The following is a 13,519-nucleotide window of genomic DNA, read 5'->3' as shown; positions in this document are numbered from 1 at the left end:
TATTTGGGTGTCACAATTTCATTCCCTCTTTATTTGACTAATTTAGCTTTGTTTCCGCAAATTCAATTGTGATTGAGATATACAAACTTCAATTTTTCCAACTACATTCGCATAAATTAGTTCGACATCTATGACCCCAACAACCTAAACATCCAAAATTTAATACACACACCAAATTCCACTCTATAATTTGGTAATTAAAGTTAGTGTCGAGGGAGTGAGTGATGAGAAATTGAGAGTGATGTAAATTGGTATATATGCTTTATGCTACATGTGTTTTTAAAAAAATATGTAAATCGATGTGTTTATCACCAATACCCAAAGAATCCATTTTCGTTGATTCTCGAGTACAAACATTATTACAAGTTTATAATTTCTGTCAAGATGGTAATGAATTTTTAATTCTTATATTATTTTTTTTCATGCAAATAATATAAGTATATCATTCAATTACATCATCCAACAAGTGGATCGAGTACAATGAATAATGAAAAAGATAATGAAGATTTGAAGCGTTAAACTTCCACTAATCCGTTTGAAATTTTAAAACCGGCAAGCTAATTCTGAAGCATGATTTCATTATTTGAAACAAGTAAAATATATATATTTTTTATTCCTTTAGGAGCAGCACACTACGTTTGATTTCTAATCTGTTTTCGTTTCTTTGGTTGAATAGTGAAATCTGATGAATTTAAACTGAAACTTTGTTTTCATTGGGAATGATTACTTTGGTCCATATCCTATGGAAACTAATTTTACTTATTAGTACTACTATAGTTTTAGTACTTTTATTTTATGATTTAAAATGAAAAATCGTTATTTAAATTAATTTTTTTGTTAATTATGGTCAAATTTGAAAGAAATACTATAAATTACTACTATAATTTTTCAATTTTGATCTTCATAATTGAAACTGATGTCGCAAAATCAAGTGTGGCGTGGAAACAAAGCGAAGACATTCAATTTTGAGTGACAATTAAAATAGCGCCGATTTATCTTAAATGATATGGTTTTATTGCAACGTCATATTTAATTCTTTGCCACATTAATTTCGATTCAGAATATTTTTAGATAATTGTAAAAAAAGAATCATAATTTTATATTCTAATTAAAAAAATTATGGAAGTGACAAGAGACACTTAAAAGTTACTATCATTTAAACGATAGTTATACTGGGGCGCAATCCATTGCTATTTTTTTTCTTAAATTGCTAATTTGCTAACTCATCAGTATATTAAAAATACCAACACGACGACATTAATATGTCAACACAAATTTAAATGACATACTTATGTTTTTGTGTTGAGATTTAAATATTAACGTCAACCCAAAGACATAAGTATGTCAGCTGAATTTGTATTGACATATTCATATCGTCGTGTTAATATTTTTAATTCACTCGATTGATGAATTAGTAAGTTAGCAATTTAAGAAGAGTTTGAGCAATTGATCAGATAAATTTTTGTTTATATCTATTTAACAATCTCTTGTGGAACATTACTGTTTTGGTCAACGGCAAGGAATGTGGTGTTTGAAATGAACTACTACTACTGTTAATTGTTATAAGTATGAATTTCATTTATATATCTATATCACCTTATATTTGCGTTATAGTAAAAAAAATTTGCAACACATTTTTTATTTTTCCTTAGACAAGCTATAGTGATGAATTTATCATTATGTACTATAATTATGTTATCCCTCTATTTATAGGAACAAAAAGCAAATACGCACTAACGTGCTATTATGATTAAAATATACTCCATATAATAAATTATAATGAGAAGAAAATGTGGATCCTTACATTAGACACTTTCAAATGACAGCCATTATCCATGAGCATAAATAATTAGCCATCAATTGAAAAGACAAAATAATTTGTTAATGATAGTCGATAGACTAAATACAGACCACAAATAGCATCACTGTGAAAAGCTAAATCCACTATACTTGTACTTGATGTCATGAAACTCATAATTAATTGTTGAAAATCCAATTAATTTGAGTTAAAGCATTGTCAAATCTTCTACTCTGTGTGAATCCCTTGATGCCAAGTGCACTTACTTGTGTTCACACAGGAAACAATAAATGCGGTATTCGTATGCAGTGGGATTTTAGAGAACCCACTAACCTTAACAAACATTTTCATATATGAAATATTAATTATCAGTAATTTATTTAAATGATGTATTGACAAATTATCAGTAATTTATTTAAATGATGTATTGACGTGTAAGAAATAATTTATTTAAATGATGTATTGACAAATTATCAGTAATTTATTTAAATGATGTATTGACGTGTAAGAAACTATGTTTGTCACAATATTCCAATTAGTAATTTATTTAAATGATGTATTGACGTGTAAGAAACTATGTTTGTCACAATATTCCAATTTTATGCAGTCAAATAGGAGTAGTTGTTTAGAAATCACAAAAATATTAAAATTGTATCTTAGAGCATCCACAGTGGGACCGATATCCCGGCGGACATCCTGAGGGACTTCCCAAAAACACCTCCTGCCACGTCATAAGAGCATGCACAGTGGGACGGATATCCCGACGGACTTCCCGAAAACACCTCATGCCACGTCATAAGGACATCTCATTGCACTGCCACGTCATAAGGACATCTCACTTCACAATGGCGGACATCCCCAAAGACATCCCGACATACACAACAATAAAAATTCACAAATTCACCAAATTAAACAATTTACGGAATTAAATAATTTACGGAATTAAAATTTCGACACGAATACGGAGAAAATGCAACCACTTTATTTAAAACAAAAAGCATACATAATTATTTAAAAAAATACATAGTTAAAAAGAACAACCTAAAGCTCCGACAAATGGGGCCCCCGTCTCACTCCTCGTCGTCCCCACCGCCAGTCCCGTCGTCACTCACGGGCAGGGGTGGCATCCCCAAATCGCGACGCATACTGTCGATGACATCCTTCAGCATCAACTTGTATAAGGGGTCAGTCGCTGCAACCCACTTCCCCTAGCCATCCGCATCGCGCTCTTTTGCCCAACCGGGCGACGATTGAGGGGTCGGGAACTCTGCCTCAGCGTCAGGGAGTTCGTGGGAACCGGCACTGAAGCTATACTCCCCGGAGGCGTTGATCTTCATCCGCTTCGACCAGCTAGCTTCAACACCCAAACTAAACTTGGCGGAAGTCTGCACCACAAGATAGACCTCCCAATATTTGAATTCCCCGAAACCTAATTCACTGTCGGGAAACTGCTGGTGAGACAGAAGCTTCACATCATTGGCGAACATGCCGATGGTTGCCGTGCGGAGGTTGTTTTGGTAGATGCCGGAAAATCGACTGAGCTGCCTCATCAGCCGCTCCCACTGTTTCCGGCATTGCTCTCCATCATGAGGCTTCCTACCTGGCGGTTTAAATTGGAGGTAGTTTCGGCTAATGCGCCACCACATTCTGTCGATATGCTGGTTAGCCCCGACGTAGGGATCCTCGACTACACTGATCCAGGCCTTCGCCAGCGTGACGCACTCCCCTATGCTCCAGATGGTCCTCTTTCTCCCGCCGGCTTCCTCCCCTTCCCCATCGCTCCCCGCACGCGCGAACAAGGTAGTGCCCTTGCCCTTCCTTCTCCCTTGCCTCCGTGTCCTCCCTGCCGCCGATGGCATCTCAGTTGGAGACTCCCTGACCGGAGATAGCCCCAACTCCTCAAACGAGAAAGTCTCAATGCCGGTGAACTGAATCTCCAGAGGAGTACTCTGGGGGGAATCACTAGACAATAAATCCATGTAGGGGTGATAGACATTGTCCCCAGGTGATTGGGGGACCCCCTGCCTGCTCCCCCGCAGCGGCAGGCATGCCCTGCATCATCCCGGGCATCATCATCCAGGGCATTTGGGGCATCATCTCGGGCATCGCGGCACTCATCCCGGGCATTTGGAGCATTTGGGGCATCATCCCATACCAAGGGGGGTACATATTGTAGTACTATGGCATCATCCCCACCATTTAGGGTTGGGGTAACATCGGCGCCATTCCGGGCATCATCCCGGACATCGGTGTACTTCTGCCGGCATTTCCTCAACTCTAACGGGAAAAGTCGGCGTTTGTGACTCGCTCGTGGCGGGGGAATCACTATCGAAGTGCTCCATTTATCTTCAAAAGAAATGAAAGTAGAGAGAGAAACTCGTTAAAACAAGTGGTGTGAATGAAATGAAGTTCAATGGGCCGTATATATAGAGTTTTTTAAAAAAATGAAAAATCGGGACGTCCATCGTGTCACCTCAATGACGGAAGTCACGACGGACGTCCCTGGAATGCCGCGGAACTCCGGTGTCCGCAACGCACGTCCGCGTCTGCCTCCCTGCTGCCTAATGGCGGACGTCCGGCACGCCGGTCAGACGTCCGCCGGGACGGCCGCCATTGTGGATGCTCTAAGGACATCCCACTGCATTGCCACGTCATAAGGACATCCCACTGCACAATGGCGGACATCCCCAATGACATCCCGATGGACATCCACAATAATAAAAATTCACAAATTCACCAAATTAAACAATTTGCGGAATTAAATAATTTATGGAATTAAAATTTTTTACACGAATACAGAGAAAATTTCGACACCCATCCCTGCACACCAAGGAGGGTACATATTGTAGTACCCGAGCATCATCCCCGTCATTTGGGGTTGGAGCATTATCGGCGTCATTCCGGGCATCATCCCGGACATCGATGCACTTCCGCCTGCATTTTCCCCAACTCTAACGGGAAAAGTCGGCGTTTGTGACTCGCTCGTGGCGGGTATCACTATCGTAGTATTCCATTTATCTTCAAAAGAAATGAAAGTAGAGAGGGGGAAACTCGTTAAAACAAGTGGTGCGAATGAAATGAAGTTCAACGAGCCGTATATATAGAGTTTTTTTTAATTTAAAAATCGGGACGTCCGTCGTGGCACCGCAATGGCAGACGTCACGACGGACGTCGCCGGAAAGCCGCGGAACTCCGGTGTCCGCAAGCGACGTCCGCGTCCGCCAGATTTACGCCTAATGGCGGTCGTCCCGTGTGGACGTCCGGCACGCCGGTCCGACGTCCGCCGGGACGCCCGCCGCTGCGAATGCTCTTAGGGTAAATGCATATTTAATATAGAGAAGCGAATTTCTTGCAGCTCAGCTATTGAAAATAGTAATGAGTTTCGTGCAATTTCTAATCTAATTAAACACTTACAAATTCCTATTTTATGCATTTTAATAATGTTTTGATGCTCATATAACATAAAAATAAAATCGAATTGCTTAGAAAATAGAAAGCATTCAATGGAAACAGAAATCAAAATGATAATCGAGATGGATTTGAAAATGGAAAGTTGATAATTTAGTACCACTATATAATGAAATATTATCTTAATTATAATTTTTTTTACGAATATAAAATTCGAGTCCAATGGAATTGCGATTGGAGTAGCCGTCTGAGTAGATTGTATAAATATTAGACTACTATTAAATATCGTATTGGATTTATTCTGTATAGTTCAACTAATCTAACATTATAGTATTATCAATTTTTTATGATTCTGGAGTCTGGTTTTGAATTCGTCAGATGTAATTAATATTTTCTAGCTAGTTTATTTGTTACTAGGGTGTTTATTTATCTATCTTTTGACTTTACTGGTTGATTATAAAAGAAGTTCATTTCGCTTTCCAATTTAATTGATTTGAGAATCAATCCAAGAGTGTCGATCAGTTTTAAATGAAATTAGAATTAGTCAATCGCAATAAAAAATTGACGAGCAGCCAAAAAAGAAGAAAAAAAAAAACCTTCTTTGGGGACAATGACAAGCCTTGAGATTTGATAATCACAGTAGATTATAATTTTAACAGAATTTTTTGGATTGCTTCTTTTTGAAATTAGATTTTAACTGCTAGGAAATAAATCAAGGAGATTAGAAGAAATCACAAGAATGATTGAAGATTGATTTCAATGAATATGGTTCCTAATTTGTAGCTAGGGTAAATATTTTCTTATGCTGTTTCAAAAAAGGGGTTTATACCCCCGAACAAAATGGAGTGGCGGAGAGGAAAAATAGAATTATTTTGGAAGTTACCGAGCTTTGTTTTTTGACTCTAAAGTTCTAAAATTCTTGTGGCCCGAGGCAACTGCCACCTCTGTGTACTTGATCAATCGTCTTCCTACAAAAATCTTGAACATGAAAACTCCTCTTCAGACTTTATCTACACTGGCTCAAGTACCAGAACCCCTTACTCTACCTCTAAACATTTTTGGGTGCTCTGTTTATGTTTATGTCCCTAAACACGAGAGAAATAAATTTTCCGCATGCGCTACAAAATGTGTTTTCTTGGGGTATGGGATAAATCAGAAAGGATATAGGTGTTTTGATTCCTTTTCTAGGAAAATTATAACCTCAATGAATTTTAATTTCTTGGAATGTGAATACTAACATACCAACCTTAGTGGTCAGGGGGATAATAGTAATAATTGTTCATCTAGACCCCTAAGTTGGTTTATGTCACCTCCAAGCAACTCGAACGTGGAACCAACAGAGAAAGCTAGTACTGCCGCCGAGCCCGTCTTGCCACATGTAGAGCCTCCTCAACCGCTACCTCCCGACAATCCTCCTCCAGTGATATCTGAGGTAATTCCTGGCACTGGATCAGATTGTACAGTTAATTCTAATGACTCCTCTACAGAAACCGATGAGAATGTCGTGGAGAATGCAGCGGTAGATGGTGACACAGGGCGGTACATAATGCCTCCGAGAAGTACTAGAGGGATTCCACCTAAGAGATACAACCCAGAAAGTATTTCTAAAAGGAGCAGATACTCAGTGGCGAACCTAGCTAAGGCGAATCTTACTGAGATGGCAAGGGCGTTCACTGCTGCCCTATATGAGAAGGAAGAAATTCCTGGAACCGCTGAAGAAGCTATGAAAATTAAGTACTGGAGGGAAGCGATGATAGTGGAAATGAAGGCACTAATGAGGAACAAGACTTGGGAGGTATATCTGAGACTTGAGGGATCTAGACTAGTAGGATGTCGTTGGGTGTTCACAATCAAAAGACGGCCAGATGGATCTATTGAACGTTACAAAGCGAGGCTAGTGGCGAAAGGATACACTTAGACCTATGGAGTTGATTATACAAAAACCTTCTCACCAGTGGTCAAGATGAGCACCATTCGAGTCCTTTTTTCAATTGCTGCGAATAAGGATTGGCCGCTACACCAGTTTGATGTGACAAACACCTTTCTGCATGGGGAACTGACAAAACCAATCTATATGGATGCCCCACCTGGCTTTGGTGGCGACTTTAGAGGACAAGAAGTGTGTAAACTCAAGAAGACCCTCTATGGCTTGAAGCAATCTCCAAGGGCATGGTTTTGGAGGTTCACTGAAGTAATGAAGAAATATGCATACAAGCAGAGTAACTTGAATTATACACTATTTCTCAAGAAGAAGGAAAAGGAGATTACATGTTTGATTATTTATGTAGACGACATGATTCTGACAGGAGATGATGAGGAAGAAATAAGTCAATTGAAGAAAAATCTGTTTACCGAGTTTAAGATGAAAGACTTGGGACTTCTCAAGTATTTTTTGGGAATTGAGGTACTGCGATCCAGGAGAGAAATATTTGTAAACCAGAGAAAGTATGTCTTGGATCTTCTAGCTGAAACAGGGATGCTGGATTGCAAGCCTGCTGAGACACCGATGATGCAGAATCACAGGCTGCAAATAATCGAGGGGGCAGAACTCACAAACCAGACTAGATATCAGCGTCTCGTGGGTAAGCTTATCTATCTTTCTCACACTAGACCATATATTGCCTATGCAATTGGGGTGGTTAGCCAGTTTATGCACAAACCCCAAACGGATCACTGGGAGGCTGCATTAAGGATTGTGCGATACTTGAAGGGAACTACGGGATATGGAGTTTTATTTGAGAATCACGGACATATGGAGATACTGGAGTTTACAGATGCAGACTGGGCTGGGAATCCAAATGATCGGAAATCAACGGCTGGATATCTTACCTTTGTTGGAGGAAATCTTGTCACTTGGCATAGCAAGAAGCAGAGAGTAGTAGCATTATCTAGTGCTGAAGCAGAGTTTCGAGGAATCAAGAGTGGTTTGACTGAGATCCTATGGCTAAGGAAGCTTATGACAGAACTTGGCCTGGTATAGGGCAGGCAAATCGTGCGGATTGGGTCGTTATCGGGTCAACCTGATAATGACCCAATCCAATAAGGCCTAACCTGAACCCGACTTGTTAAGGAAACTGTAAATCCGAACACGAACCCGACCTGCTACCTTCAAATCCGAATACGACCCGCACCCGACACGAAACTGTTATCGACACGATATAATATGGGTTGACACGATACGATAACAACCCGAACCTGATATTACACGATTAAAACCTAATATTACACGATTAAACCTTAATTTTTTACCTAATTTACACAATTAAAATTCGTTTTATACTATTTAAATCTAATTTATAAGAAATTAAAAAATTAAAGTAATATATATTTTTAAATAATAATAAAAGTAATAATATTATTTCTTAATGGGTTACCCGTATCCGACCCGCATCCGACCCGAACCCAACCCGAAATTATCGGGTTCTTAATGGGTCAACCCGATAAGGACACGGATCCAATAAGACTTGACCCAAACCCAATAATTTTGTGCGGATTCGTGTCAGATTATCGTGTCGTGTCGAAAATTGCCAGCCCTAGCCTGGTATCACAACATTCGTGCAAACTCTTCTGTGATAACAAGGCAGCTATCAGCATATCTGAAAATCTAGTACAACATGATCGGACGAAATACGTCGAGGTGTATCGACACTTCATTAAGGAGAACATAAAGGCTAAAATTATGGATATTCCTTTTGTTAGATCAGAAGAAAAGTTGGCAGACATCCTCACCAAAGCGGTTGATTAGAGAAGCTTTCACGGAGTATTGGACAAGTTAAAAATGGGTGATCTCATTGTTTAACTTGAGGGGGAGTGTTGGAAATAAATCATGGGGATTGGAAGATATCACGAGAATGATTGAAGATTGATTTTAATGAATATTTTTTCTGATTTATAGCTAGGGTAAATCTTTCCTTATATAATTAATTTCTAGCCTATTTAGGCTTGTAAAGTTCTCATAACTCATAACACAGTTGAATATATCAAAATACCATATTCAACACCGCTGACTATTTCAATATAAAACAAGTAAAACTATTGTTCACGTTGTGCAAATTAGTAACGTATTTTCTGTAAATTAATAGGATTTTCTGTAGTATTTTTCAAATTCATTAGGAGTATAATTTAAGTAAAATACTTTATCCCTCGTCAAATATTAATTAAACTAATCTTGGAATGTTATTCGTTGGCTTTTGATTTCATATAATGAATTAACGACATTTGAAAATTGAAAGTTCAATTAATTACGACATATGTAGCTATCAAACTGAGAACGCTTTATCTAAATTGGTCTTAAACTCTTAATTATAGGAATAAAAGTACGTCATTTATTAATATAATTCCAATTAACTTTTAAATAATTTTAATTGAGTCATCGTCAGCCAACGTAATTGGATAGATTTTATTTAAATATAGCAGGGAAAGAAGAAAATGTGACTGCTTTTTTGGATTAAGGTGAGATATTTTAAGTAATTGAGGTGGTGATATCGCCATCAAGATTTGCTATATAAATTGTTTAGATGAGAGGTGTTAATCTGAATGACCTGTGCTGTGCTCACCAATTATAATAAAAGGTTATATAGTTTTGGATTCAAACATAACTAGTGTCACTTGTATAATATTTCCCTTCATCTGTATTCAAAAATAGAGGTAGAGATGATTAAGAAATTCCTAATAAACCTTTATGAAATGGTAATTTGATATGACATCCTCGCATGATATGAACTAATAAGTCAAAAGGCTTTGAAGGGAACTTTAATTTTTACATTTTGCAGTCTAAATTCATGATGTACAAAAATAATGTGAAGAACAAATCTAATAGTCTAATATCAACATATTTCTGCCAAAACAAATCCAAAAAATTCTAGTTTTGATCCGAATTATCAGTACATAGTTTGAAAATGCAACAAAATCATTTAAAGCCTCCAATGTAATAGAAGCTAAATTACAATTAATATTAAAGTGATATATTTATGTCACTAGTTCAGTGAAGAGTAAGCCAGCAAAGCAGCAATGTACAGTCAAGATCAAGAATTCAATACAACAACTCCTCACCTCACTTCCACACCAAATTTAACACACCTAAATCTTGGTGTCTCTCTCCTTTTTTTTTATTATTATTATTATGAATTGGTGAAGTGTACTATTACTTGAGAATGGACTTGGCATAGTAGTTCGGTTAGTACTATAGCACTAGTGTATTTACATTGAAACTGAATTATGTATGGTGTTTAATTAATAGAGTCATTTGCGATTGTTTCCAAACAAATCCTTTACTAGAATCTTGAATTAGCAACTGAAAATTTATACTACAAAACAACAAGAATTTATTATACCGCGAGAGTCTTGTAATCGGATTCGGTAATAAGAATTATTCTTGCATCATATTGGCATACCGTAAAAAATTGATAGTGATTAATCTATATTAAGTATTTCTATCTATAATTCAATTAATTGGTCAGCACATAATCTCAATTATGATTCCAAATCATACTACGTAGTATAAGCAGATGTGTTGACAAAAATTTCTAAAAAAGGTGTGTATTTTGTTTTTAATCCATTGATTGCGTTATTTCTTATTCAAGAAAAAGTTCAATTGCAATTTGATATTTCCGTCCTATTCAATTAAAAATTCCTCTCCACTAGTATATGTTTTGTAGTTTAGTGACCAAACCATAAAGCACTAAAATTTAGAAGCATACCAACGGTGCCACATATTTCACTTTTAATCCAAACAAACAGTTTGTCAACCCTATCAATAATCACACTCCAAATTCAACTCTAATAACATCACCCAACTCTAATGGAATGCATATGCAGTAATAACGCATTCACTTAGCCCCTCCAAGGGCATTCTCGTAATTTTATATATCACGAAATTAAATAAATCATCACCAAAATATCACTATATTCCTTTTTTCCCCAATTCAACAGTGACTTTTTCCAATTACATACCAAAACAAAACGGTCACAACACGAGTTGGGGGGGAAAACCGTAAAAGCAGAGCGTCGTAATCGGAAAAGTCAAAAGTCAACGGCGAATGAACTCAATGCCTTGAATTGTACCTCCCGAAATCGGCGAGCTTCCGCGACCGGTTCTTACAAAACGACGCCGCTGCGGAGAGATGAGGCTTCGCCGGAACCCTCGTCTCGCCGGGGAGGACTGCCTCCGGCGGAATCCCCTTCTGATTCCACTGCCGGCTCGGGCTGGCTCGGACCAGAGGACTCAAGCAGAACGCCAATCCTGAGAGGTTCCGATTCTGGCAGCCGCCGCCTCCCCTCCGCCGCGAACGCGCCGGAGTCCTCCGCGGCGTCTGCCTCCACCCCTGCGACGACTCCGACGAGTAGCCGCTCGATCCTCCGTGGCAATGCTCGTCCTCCTCCTCGTCGGAGCATCTCGCCGGCGACATTCCGCGGTCTCGATTCCGGCACGAACTCTGCTGCGCGCCGATCGAGCTCTCGTCCACCGAGAACGACCGAATCTGCTTCCTCCGGCGCCCGGGGATCATGCTGGAGAACCGAAAGGGTGAGGCGGAGCAGGATTGACCGGAAACCCCTTGATCAGAGCTCGAATTGAAATCGTGTTTGTCAGATTTCGATCTGAACAGACCTGAAAACAGAGACGAAAATCTGCCGCCGCGGTGGCCTTTCCCGTGGCTAATTTCACCCGCCGCGGCGGGGGCAAGCTGCGGCGTGGTGTAGAGGCTCCGCTCGTAGCCGTGGATTTGCCAGGTCGCGGCGGCGGTATCCGTCGGCCGGCGAGAGATGTAAGGGGAGACCGATCGCGGGAACGAGAGAGGCGGTGGATTTTGCTGCTGCTGCTGCTGCTGCGATTGTTTCAGCGCCTGCGCCTCCATTATAGCGAAGAGGCGGTCGCGGAGGCAGGAGGCGCAGACGCCGACGCCGCTGCTGAGATCAGCGGCGTGCTTTTTGCACCTCATTTTGTGTAAATTTACAGCTACAAACAAAACAGAGATATGTGTATGTGTATATGTATATGTATGAATCTATCTAGGTATCTAGAGGAAATTAGGGTGGTCGCATTTTTCTGTTGGGTAAATCATGCGCCTGTGTGTAAATTCGGAGGATCTTTGATGAGCAGAGTGAGGATTTGTCTTCTTCCTCTTCTTCTGCAATTCAATTGTGTCTTTTTAGAGAGAGAGAGAGAAAGAGAAGAAATACGGAATTAAGAGCAAACTGGGTTTGTCTTTAAGAGAGAGAGAGTCAGTAAACAGTACTTGCACTAGTGGGGTTGGGTTGTCAAATAGTGTTCGAAGATTTTATCAATTATTAATTCATAAACAAAATACTCCTACGTGGATCAATCCAATATATAGCCATAGGAATCAAAATATGTAAGTTCATTTCTTAGAAAATAAATTTAATATTTTTCAATTCACAATCGTGCCAAAATTTACCGAGTCAAATTACTAAAAATTTAACTTTATAGTAATTGAAAATTTTAATATTTTTCAATTCACAATCGGCTGCTCAATGCCTCAATCGCATGCTATGCGTTGAACAATGATGAAAAGATTTCCTTCTCTGTGATGAATTAATTGCCTGGAAACAGCTGACTGCTGATATATTTGATTCCCTTAAAATGGATAGAATTAAAGAATACTTGGAATATTTGGCCAAATAAATTGAGAAGTTAGACTTGTGTACAAGCTTATAAGCGGACAAGATATATTAAAAAATAATAATAATAATAATAATAATAATAATAATAATAATGGAGAAAAAAGAAAAGTACTTAGTCTGATCTAATAGCATAACCCAAATTTAAGCTATTGGTACATCTCAAGATAAGGTCTACTAAAACGTTTATAATCGATATTCTACCGATAACTCTTTAGTCTTCATTCATTAGGAGTACTAAGCATACCTATTTTGCTACAAATACAAATGTAAAATTATTATCGTGATTTTTTAAATTGAAATTGAGTTAGAATTTGTGAAATTATCGAAACTCAACCCTTAATTTTAACATTATCCATAAACTTTGAACTTAACCACACAATTGAGCGTGACAATCAAGTTTCTTCACATCAAGGGCACCTTAGAAAGCGAAAAGCAAAATTTTCACATGATAAGCATATAATGTCTTGAACTAATACCTTTACATTCAAATTTTAATGTTTCGTTAGAAATATGGATATAATATAATTACGTGCGAAATCGTATGCTCCTCCGATTATTTTAAAGTTTTTACTAATTATGCAAATTAAAATGGGATTATCTAAATGTTTGGAGTCACAAAAACGAGCAAAAAAAATTATATAGTCTAATAAATAATGAATATTGAGTATAAGA

General features: G+C 38.3%; 1 protein-coding gene across 1 annotated transcript; it reads right to left on the bottom strand.

The window, feature by feature from the left end:
- Window positions 1-11,250: 11,250 nt before the first annotated feature.
- On the bottom strand, window positions 11,251-12,144 carry LOC121774512. The gene has a single exon (XM_042171375.1). The coding sequence runs from the start codon at window positions 12,142-12,144 to the stop codon at window positions 11,251-11,253; it is 894 nt and encodes a 297-aa protein (XP_042027309.1).
- Window positions 12,145-13,519: the final 1,375 nt, after the last annotated feature.

The sequence above is a fragment of the Salvia splendens genome, chromosome 17 (genome assembly GCF_004379255.2).
Source record: "Salvia splendens isolate huo1 chromosome 17, SspV2, whole genome shotgun sequence".
Classification (NCBI taxonomy): domain Eukaryota; kingdom Viridiplantae; phylum Streptophyta; class Magnoliopsida; order Lamiales; family Lamiaceae; genus Salvia; species Salvia splendens.
The sequence above is the reverse complement of the archived record's forward strand: the minus strand, read 5'-3'. Positions and strand labels throughout refer to the sequence as shown.

Bases quoted from the DNA above. Each gene is read 5' to 3' on its own strand.
- LOC121774512 (XM_042171375.1), bottom strand. From the start codon at position 12,144: ATGAGGTGCAAAAAGCACGCCGCTGATCTCAGCAGCGGCGTCGGCGTC.